Raw genomic sequence first — 11,136 nt, 5'->3', positions numbered from 1 at the left:
AATTTGAATTGAAAGGGATACATGTTAAGCACACAAATACTGAAAAAGGTCATAACCCCAAAATGCACTTGAAAATGGAATGCAGCTAATTAGTCCAACTGTAATTTAGTAATTTCACATTTAACCTAGTTAGCACCTTAGTGAATTCAACCACTGAATGTGAGAAATATAGTGCATGTAGTGTGACAACTCAACAGGTACTGTACCATTTAATATTTAGATTGCGTTGTCTTGAGCATTATGTGCCATAGTTTTGAAAACAGTAATATTTTAGAAGTCTTCTATAACGTGTAAGTAAACAATGGCTACAATTAAAGTCTAAACAAAGAAACACTTTCTCTCCACTCTGAGATTTTTGAAAGCAATCATTTGTAAGGATTGCATCAACATCAGTTAGCAGAGGAAGATCAAACTTTATTGAAACTGCTTGCATACAAAATATATTGCACTATAACCAAACAAATGTCAACATAAAATCCAATCTGTCGCAGCTAATATGTACAGAGAATATTGCCCAAGAGCAGTTACATTACAAGGTCAGTCTACCTTGGTTAATTATCTACAGTATTTTAAACCAAACAGCTTACAGATGATGTGTTCAAGGTACCAATTTCTGTTTTCAAATACTATACATTCCCAAAATAAATAACTAGAAATCAACATTAATGTTTGGCAATACTTTTTAAGACATTTTTATATTTGTTAAATCATGTGCAGTTCGTTGCCATTTTTAGTATGCTCACCTGTATGCAAGGAAGAAACAAAAAGAATGAAAAGAGCAAAGAAACAAAACTCACAAAACACATCAGAGGCAAGGTCAAGTTTGTACAACTCTGTCCATAAACAGTGGCTCTCCTACTGGAGCAATCTCAATAAAAATGGATTAAAATGAAGGTCCTTATACAGTTTTGCCAAGTAAGTTTAACGCACGATTGGAAACAGAAGCAAGCACAGCTCCTCCCACCACTGCCCACCCTTCCCTGGTGTACAACTCCACTTTGGATCGGATTCTGCGACACCTTCCAATTGGCCATTAATTCAGACCTTGTACCTCAAAATACGATGTATTTTTGTTCTGTGTCCAACCTCTCGCACTGCTGTACCAGGGCACTACACATGGTGATTCTCTTCCCACCTCTCCTGAGAACAGTTCCCAAATTAAAATAAGGAATTAAAAAAAAAAATTGGGGAGGATGAAAAACATCAGCGCTTAAACTGGTCGTCTGGCCAAATAGCAGGCACACATGACTGTTTTGTGAACATGTTACACTTGTTCCCTCAGTAACAATGAATTTTAGTTTTCCACAATGGAAAGGTTTTTATTTTTTTTATTATTTTTTTTTTTAAAAAAAGCTTCCGTACTGCCTACAAAGAAAAAAAATTACACCCCTTTTTCAATAACACTATTTGCCAAATCTTCAGTGCAAAATAAATCTCCTATTCTTAGAACTGCCTAACTCAATGTTTATGTAAGGAAAAAATTATGGAAAGCATGCACTTGTCTATAAAGTACTAACGTCTGACAAGGATTGCTACATATATTTTACATTTAGTGTTACCAACTCATCTTCCCTGATATCTGCATCCAAATATAATATTCCTACCTGCCAAGATATAAAAAAGGCACAGATCATACAACTTTTTTTGCTAATGGAAATGACAATTGTTACATCACACATATTTCAGGGTCCACTAAAATATTGAAAGAGGTGGACCAGAATGTGAACTGACACAGGACATAAAACGACATAGCATTTCATGAAGAACTTGTAAGTTAGATTGAAAACAGAAGCCAATTTGATTACTGCAAACACTATTTATTCTGAAAATTGAAATTGAGCAGTGAATTTGACCCGATGTGTTAAAATGGTACAACTGAACAGAAAGTTTACCAATGCACAGCTCAGTATTTTTAAAACAAACAAAAAAAGAATCTTTCATTGTTTGAACTGCAATATGTACTTGAAAGCGATTTTCGGAAATTCAGATATTTTTATGCAAATATTGAATAACTTCTTATTCTGAAAACAACTGCATACTGTTGATGTTAAAAAAAGGCTAACAGAGAACACATGTTCATTTCATGCCCTGCGCCGTCTCGCCTACTATTTGTCTTTGGCCTAACAAGTTTCTCTAACATGGAATAGGAATTACTGAAACAGTATAGGAAATATGACTTCAGAATTATGCAGTTTAGGGTACTCCGTTCACCAGCGGCTGTTGACCATCTGCGCTGTCCGTTTTCTCTTTCTTCTGGTTACGTTCTTTACCCGTGCGCAGCCGACTACCTTCACTGGAGGTATTCTGTAATGTTTTAGTGTGGACACTCCTTTCATTATTGCAGTCAATTCTGATCTGGAACAAGTTAGAGTTATATAAAGCACCCTCTTCCTTCCATCCACCCCTTACGCATGTGCTACCTTGGCAGCCTGGGAGGAGGACTATTTACTAAATAGTCAGAATATTTAAAGGGTTGCACACCCTTATGGCTTTGTTAAATGTGTCCAGCTGAAATGGAGAGTGTGTGCGTTTTTTTTCTGTTCAAAAATGCCACATACTTGTGACCTAAACCCAAAAATCCTCCCATTCACCTAGACTTGGAAGCTACATTTTCCTGTGTGTTCGTGCAAGAGAAAGCTCAAGAACTAACAGCATCATTTCACTTTAAATAGTTCGACTTTCTACTTGCTGTATACACGTATAAACATTTTTTTGGAAAAAAATGAACACAGAAAAGTTGCTCATGAAATGATATGAACACTCAAAAAAATCTACTTTTGAATTTGAAAAAATGTCTCATTTAATCGACCAAACAGATTTCTGTGGTCTTTTTAACTGGTCATAAAAATAAAACATTGAAAAAAGCAATCTGAAAGCAAAATTTTTATGCTTGTAAAGAGGGTAAGTCCTTACTCCTTGAAATATTACAAAGTCTTTACAATTAGATCAGTCAGGTTAAACAATACACAGATGCTTATTTTCATATAAAGTATCTCATCCAAATCTCAGAGTAACAGAAAAAAGACTTGTTGATAACATGCCTTTCTTTTTCAGCACTGCACTTTTGCATTGTCGACTTCAAACTTTAAGTTAATTACTGATCAACTATGAAAAATAGAAAATATTTCTGGCATGTCAGCTGCTTGCATTTCAGATGCATATTCGAGTACTACACTTCCAAGTTGAGCACTGCCACTTGGAAAACTAAGCATTTGGTCACTTGTTCCAATTTTTCCCCCTCCTTTTTTCAGCAGGTTTTCTAACACCAAACCAAGAGCCATCTCAATCTCCCATCAGAACCACAGCTCCTGGTAACACCACACAGAAGGCAGCCGCTTGCAGCGGCTCCTATTTCTTCCTCACAATATAACTCATCCTATGCAGGAAGAGATGGTAGAAGGTTTGCATGTTATCATTTGAAATAAGAATAGTTTCCATGTGGGGAAACTTTGTGTATACGCAGAAAATATCAGCCTGAAAAACTTTACACAACAAAACATACTTGAAAAAAGAAAGTAAAAGTATCTTTATCAAATACTACAAATCATTAAAGGTTATAAAATATTTCAATATGACTTGAACAGTTTCTTGATGTGTATTTTTAACTTACTTTCTAGATTGCATAGCCTTCAATTGTAAATGTTTCATTTAGTAGTGAAGGTAGTTTCTGAAGTTTAATCTTTCTTACTCTGAAGATTCTGGCTACAACACACTCTCTTTATAAAAAGCGTTAACGATTCTCCTCCCTCAGGCATATAGGCGACAGAGAACAAGACACAACGCAGTAAGAAATATAAGCTAAAAAAAAAAAGCTAGTAAGAACAAAGACTGAAATCAAGCTGGTTAGTAAATCCTTTGGACTCATGATCAGAGTTCCAACCAAAGGGAGAGCTAAGCTAACATTACAAAGTTGCATCTTTACACAACTTGTTATACTGAGATTCCTGCACATATGTTACAAAATGACACAGAACTCTTGTAGATCTGAATAGGCAAAAGGGAACCATAAGTCTGTGTCACTTGTAGCTTTAAGGACTTCAATGTCAGTATTTGACACTTATGCATTTTTAAACATTACAGAGTTCCAATAAGAGAAAAATTACCTCAAGAGATCCATCTGCTGTTCTCCCTTTTGCATCTCTTGAGTTACGCTGACGGTTATCTGTTCGTGACTGTTCATCATTTCCTGTAAGAAGAATTAATCAACTAAGTTGTTCGACGAGGGCATATGTTCCTATTTTACTTAAAATTTATGCAAGCATAATAGGAAAATACTTCAAAATTTTCACACTGAATAACATTAAACAAATATTCTTAATAACATAACAACTGTTCTTAAACTGTGGGCCAGGAATCACTACGGAAACTTCTGTCAGGTGTTAATCAAATTAGACAAAACCACAGTGTTTAAAACCATCAGTTCAAAAGACTGTCTGCTGATTGAAGTGAGTTTGCTTAAGGATTCCAACAGTGACCTCTTTTTCAAAATTAAGCCTACATTTACCTTTGAATCCTCCACGACCCCTCCCTCCTTGCCCTCTCGCACCACCACCACGTCTTCGCCCGTCTCCTCTACGAAGGTAGTTGTCTCGCTCCTCTTCTGCTGGGGCTGCCGACCAATCGCTAAGTTCATCTCTGTGATCAGATTCTGTTTCAGAAGCATTTGATGCTTCAGAATTAGTTCCTATCAAGAGGATGAAAAAAATCCAAACATGCCAGTGTAGCTTAGCATGAAAGTACTACAGTATAATGAAAAAACACATATATATTTTTGAAAGTAAACAGTTCTGGGATCTTTGCCTCCCAATCTCTATAACACACTTAATACAGAAATGTGTATAATACACATTACTTCTTAAATAAGTCAAACAAACAAATACAAGTTAGAAGTGCATTTAATGTAAAATAATTAAGTGTGCCATATATTTATAGCTACTTGGTGTTATCAGCCTACCAATATACTATTGAATCGAAGTTAGTAGTCTAGTAGACTAGCCTTTCATATTTCTAAAACTCAAAGTTCTGCATGTAACCTGCCCTGTCTCCCCTCACCACAACTCCATGAAAGGGAAGAAAAAAAATCCATAATGAAACAGCCTGTAACACACATTACAAAAGCAGAGAACTAAGAATGCTAGAAATGTATCAAACCCAAAATAACTGTCCATTACCATTTTTCCAGTTAACAGATCACCTTCACTGCTAAAAGCTGGTTCTTTTCCCCAATTTTCCCTCCTATAAGCCTGTTATGGCCAGTTGAACTCACATCTTCAAAAACAGCAAACGGGCTTCAGCACAACAACATTAATTGCATATTATGTAGAAAGTAAGCTAAGACTGTCTTATCAAGCCCATGCTACAGGCCTTTCAGTGAGGACAAACACCGGCTGATCTGTGTTATGGATAATGAAGTAATAGATCACACTGAAAAAGCACCAACCTGAAAACTACTCATTAGTGAATTATACAAGGTTTTAAAAGTGTAACCCTACATTTTGGTGACTATGCTCTTCTAGTAAACACACAAAAGTTCAATTTAATATGAGGAAAATAGCTTTTCTGCTCAGCTACACAATATTTTCACTTATAAATATTTACATTAAGATAGCCTTTTACAGGTGCAAATGAAAAGTGAAGCTTTATCATTAGGAATTGTTCAAAATACAGATAAAATAACAATCCTTCCCCTGAAAAGTTCATAAGGTAGAAGACATAAGCATTCTCTAAGAGACAAGAACTGCGTGGAAATAAGTTTACATTACATATAAGCACTACATTTTACTTCAGAGTATCTTCTACAGCACAAAGCTCCATATAGTTTTCAAATAATAATATTCAGTATTAACTACACTTGTTTTAAGAGCTCTGTTTCCAAGTCCAGTCTTTTTAAATAAATCAAAAGACCAACAGGCCACTCTTGAAACTGCGAGTGCACTTGTAGTTGCGTACCTGAAGCATAACCTGGACCGCGTCTGCTGTGGCCTCTGTTTCTGTAAGGCCGACTACCCCGGCCGAGTCCTGGCCCATCATCAGCCATGTACCCTTTTTCCTTATCTGTGCGATTTGATGGTGGCCTAGAAGTAGCTCCAATCTGTCGAAGCTGCTCATCAATTTGCAATCTTTCCAAACGCAGCTGGTCCACTTCCTACACAAACACAAGCACAGCGAGTCAGATGTCACCAATATTTAATCACCTGAATGTACAGACAGGCAGCTCTCAGAAAGAAACAGCATGTCAGTATTGCCACTAATAATCCATTTAATACTTAAATATAGTAATTGAGCTTTGAAAATAATTTGCCTACTAAAAAAAAAAATATTTCAAATGCTCAAATCTGTTACCAATAGAATTCTCCCTGTGGCACAGTTGGCAAGTTTAGGTTTGTTTAAACTAGATATATCAAGAAAAAGCACTCAGATCAACTGTTTTCAGGAGACACAATAAACTATACTTCAGTATTACATTTATGAGATCTTTACTCTTAAGGAAGTTAATTGTTCTTTAAACAGAGAAATTAGCATTTCTTTATTTTTGAATACAGTAATATGATCCATTTTTAGCATTCCAACAATGACATAATTTAAACTTTTTAGATTACAAGACAAGCTTCTTACACTGCTGCACATAACAAATATCAAAGTTATTAAACAATTACAGTGTAATAGCACTGTTTCATAAAAAGGGCTAGAGGTTACACTGCTGTTAAACTCTACTTAATTATAACAAATAACACCAGGGAAGTGAGGAAGCATAAAAGCATAGAGAGCAAAGTGCTTTAACTCAGGCATAGAAAGACAGCCAGCAAACAGAATTTTTACCACACATAACTAATAAAAGAGATAAACACAAACAATTCTCTACAATGACACATATTAAGGGAGTACTTTTGTCAGTTTGAGATGTTTTCTAGCTACATCCAAAAGCGGCAACTTTTTTTGTTTAAACGAAAGTTTCAGTGTGATGTTGGAAGGGACTGGAGGTCACTTACTGGAGGTCACCTACTCCAGCAAGGACAAAGAGATCTCTCAGCAGCCAGAGTCCCACCAAGCCCCGCTGACTTGCATGTTTCTTTTTTGTGTGTGGTTTTTTTGTTTGTTTGTTTTAGCTCCCCCCCCTCCCCAGATGTTCCCTAACTCAATCTTCCTTCAGGAAGGGTATGTCTTCATTTCTCCAGATTCTCCCAGTGGATTCAAGGGCCTGGCATTTCTTAGGATAAATCATACCAATACAAAAAGTGAAGATGATATTCAGTACTTCATCCTTGTCCTTTGTGACCAAGTTCCCTACTCCACTCAGCAGTGAGCCTGCATTTTCTGTAGTATTCCTTTTGCTGCCAGTAGACCTGCAGAAGCCCTTCCTGTTGCCCTTCACATCCCTTGCTGGCTATTAAGCACTTTCCACTTAGTCAGTACCCATTTAAGTACCAACTCACATGTAAGTACCCACTCAAGGTGGCCAAAGTAGTTAAGCCAGAAATATCTTCTGAAATAACAGTGAGCATACAAGAAAGGAGCTTGATTTTTAGTAGTAGCTTTCAAGTGGTCCTTCTCTGCCTCTAGTACATGATAGCTGCAGAACTGCTGTATCTTTGCTCCACAATACTGATAAATTCAAGTGCTCAACAAGCAGGATTAAAAGGTATAGTTAGTCAGTAGGTGATTAAGGTAACAAAAGTAATTTCTTCTAATTCCTCTGATCACTGTACTGAGAAGTTTCTTTCAGTTGTGTACAGATATTTTAGCACTCTAGAAGATTCAATGATAGCTACTGCGCAGACTGGATATGTATCAAATCATTAATGGTCTGGAGGTTTCAGAAAAGATACATTTAACTCAAAGCAGTCCCTACTGTTAGCACCTGGCCCTGCCATCCAAGATCAAGTATCTGCCGCAACACCTATAAAGCAGAAGCAACTATAAGTAATAACGTGGGGTATTTTTTTCTCCCTATACAAAAGACAAGCACTGCAGACTACTAATGAAGTTATAGCGCAAAGGGGCAAACGCAACACAAAGTTGAATCACCTACAAAACATCTTCATGTATGAAATGTCAATTATCTACAGGAGTTCGGGGTTTTAGAATGAAATGCCCACTGTATACAAGATCTCTGCATAGAATGCCGCTTGCTCTGCAGTCGCATCATGGACTATTCCTTGTGTAAAAATTGTCATCATTTTCTGATTATTATTTTTTTTATTTTTACTCAGTCCTTTGTATTTTCCATTCTGAAAAATCCTCCACATAAATGATTCTTTTAATACAACATGGCTTTTACAATAAGCCTTTTGAGATCGAAAAATCTGTTACAACACCAATTTTCAGCCACCTTTGGGGCCCAAACGGATTTTGATCATCTTACTGTTTCAATGGTAATGCAGCATAATTTTCCTCACCTTTAAATAATTAAGATGATAATCCAGAAGAACAGTCGCATTAGTGATGCTGTCCTTTGTTCCCACGAACACAAATGGTACCATTCCCTAAAACACAGTAACAGTAGTCTTATGGTTATTGATTAGGCATCAAACACTGAAGAAAACCACACATATTGCTGTAAAACTTCAAAACAATTTTTACAACATGGCTAAGCATAATTTTAAAAGTGAGGCAATATTGTATTTAAATTTTCATGTTGACTAGGATGACAAACTAATTTCCTTTACATGAAGGGTTTTTTTAAGACTATTTTTTAGATAATACGCATCACAACACCAACATTTATTTTTCTGAACAAGTGAAAAAATAAAGAGTCAATTCAAAACACTTCAGGTTTCCTCCCTTGAAAATTAATACCACCTTTGCTGTTCACATCAACTCTCTCATACCAGGTTCTTTTATGCTACACATCAGTAGAGAAACCTTTTAAAAAAGTAAATCAAGTTAACATCATGTCATAAAACAAAACTTGGTTCTTCATAAGGATCTCTCAATTTGTAAAATGCAAACAATGACAACAAAAAAAAAGAAAGAGTACTTCATGTAGTGCCTGCTACCTTACATTTACCTTTCAAGTATTTTAAGTGATTCTACAAATACCTGAAAAAGGTAAAGGTGGAAGTTGTAATCATGACGCCTGGAGAGAAAATATCTGAAGACTAACTTAGGAGGCCAAAGCAGACTATGAAATCTACCTAGAAGGGCCTCACTGCGTGCCAGAAACACAGCCAAACTTGAGCAGATCAAAGGATAATTTCCACACCAAAACTCTTGACACTAGAATAGGCCCATGCAGCATTTCAGAGTTGTGATCAGAGCCCACACGGACCCGCTGAGCCAGCTTTGAACTACCTGATTCTTGGTGCAGCTGCAACCCCACCATGACCGCGTAAGCTTGACTGAGGTTGACTCCTGTGCTCCACAAAGTCTCACAGACACTCAGTTGCTGAAACCTACGGCACTGCAGACCCAGAGCCTGGCTATACCTACCCCGTTAACTTCAATTTTGTTCTGACACCTCATCCTCACCTCTAATGACACCTTTTATTATCATTTTATATACACCCTTTACAAGACTGCATTCCCAAAAAGGGTTTTTTTGCAAAAGTGAGTTGATTTGAAACACAAATGTCTTGAAAAAATAACCCACACACAGTTTGCTGAGGTTCCCTAAGAAGGACTGAGTGACAAGTCTATAATTTTGTCTCTGCTTTTTTTTGTGGTTTGCTTTTCTTTTCTTTTACGTACAGAAAACTTTTGTAAGGTCTTACGTGTTTGCATTAAATAACAAGGAAAAAACACCAAACCACTATGCAATATTCTAATCCTAAGAAACCTCAACACTAGCTTTCACAAGCATTAGAAATCCTTTAGCCCCAGGCATCATTGACTGAAACGTTTTATTATCTCGGGTATTTTAAGTTTCATAAATATTTAATAAAACTTGATAAAGAGCAATGAAATTTCTACTAAACTGGCATTAACTAGCACATAGTATCAATTATTAAAAGATCACAGGACAACTGACTTAAAAAGGCATTTACGGAAACAGCTCGCTGTTGCTTTTAGCAGTGGATTCTAGGGACAGCAATGCCAGCTGATACTCTTAATAGTTGGCAACAATATCAATTTTAGCCACACAAAATATCAAAATGCTGATTTATTGAACCTTATTTCTGTCCTTAATGCAAAAGTACCGATCTTCAACTTAGTTTCAGTGGTGAGTACTGAGCAGATCTTATGTCCATAAGAAATTGAAATATCAAAATAACATATACTACTATAACAAACACCACCTATCTCATTTTAAAAAGATGAAAAGCCTGAAGACCCTGTTATAAAATTATGCAAGTTATGAAACTGCACCTGAAATTTATGGGCAGTATTTAACAAAAAGAACCCAATGCTGTATTAACATATAAAACTCAAGTACTGTTCCTTACAAAACGAAGGCCTGTAGTATCCAAGTTCACACATGGCAATTTTAATGTGAATTTATTTAAAATATGAGATACAAATAAACCTACAAAACCTCTTATCTGCCAAAATTTTATCTCTGGTTCCTGTGTTGCTCCTGATATGACACGAGTAACACATGAAGCAGCATCAGCACTGCCCATGTTACCAGTGTCATTAACAGGTAAAACAGGGAAGTACCAATGCAGGGCTTGGCGGGTAATAAAAGCTTTCAAGTTCGTCTTTAAAAGCTGCATTTTGGATTGAAGAACATCAACAGATAAGCTTTTTCACGTCAGGAGGAGAAAAGAAAACCCAACATACTAAATGCAGCCATGACTACTTGCTCTTTTACCTTCCTATTTATCTCCAGGCTGACATGTTGTTAAATTTGAAAGTTTAAGCCTACAATACTAGCACCCTCTTGCTTATTAAGCTAGTTCAAGAATTTTATGCTGCAAGAATTTATCAGTAGAAATGAAACAGGACATAGCAGTGAATTCTTGAATCATACACTATTTTACCTTTTGAGATAGATATAAAACTAATAAAGTAGAAAAAAAAACCTTAATTGCTTAGCCACCATTTACAGAAAGATGGAAATTGGATTGTGGGTCTTCAGGAATAGTTTTACAGTGATGATACAAAAGATTAAATAACTACTCAAGCAAAAATGTAAGGGTTCCAGAAGTGTATTTAGTATCTTATTCAAAGTAGCAAAGGTTCCTTACCTGGTACGTT

The 11,136-nt window shown here is 36.2% G+C and overlaps 1 protein-coding gene across 4 annotated transcripts in view; it reads right to left on the bottom strand.

Annotated features, from left to right (window-relative positions):
• Positions 1–1,796: 1,796 nt before the first annotated feature.
• Positions 1,797–11,136, bottom strand: part of FMR1 (fragile X messenger ribonucleoprotein 1) — a 29,077-nt gene continuing 19,737 nt past the window's right edge. Inside the window, exons 11-15 of one of the 4 annotated variants that reach the window (XM_065077472.1) lie at positions 8,397–8,483; positions 5,950–6,145; positions 4,505–4,684; positions 4,104–4,186; positions 1,797–2,350 (exon numbers count right to left, since the gene is read on the bottom strand). In XM_065077472.1, the coding sequence (XP_064933544.1) occupies positions 2,345–2,350; positions 4,104–4,186; positions 4,505–4,684; positions 5,950–6,145; positions 8,397–8,483 (552 nt within the window). In that variant the 3' untranslated portion in view covers positions 1,797–2,344. Of the gene's footprint in view, positions 3,799–4,103; positions 4,187–4,504; positions 4,685–5,949; positions 6,146–8,396; positions 8,484–11,136 lie in introns of all 4 variants that reach the window. The other 3 variants (XM_065077470.1, XM_065077469.1, XM_065077471.1) reach the window with 3 other exon arrangements.

This window comes from Columba livia, chromosome 12 (genome assembly GCF_036013475.1).
Source record: "Columba livia isolate bColLiv1 breed racing homer chromosome 12, bColLiv1.pat.W.v2, whole genome shotgun sequence".
In the NCBI taxonomy this organism is placed as follows: domain Eukaryota; kingdom Metazoa; phylum Chordata; class Aves; order Columbiformes; family Columbidae; genus Columba; species Columba livia.
Note: the sequence above shows the minus strand (reverse complement) of the source record. Positions and strands in the feature narration are given on the sequence as shown.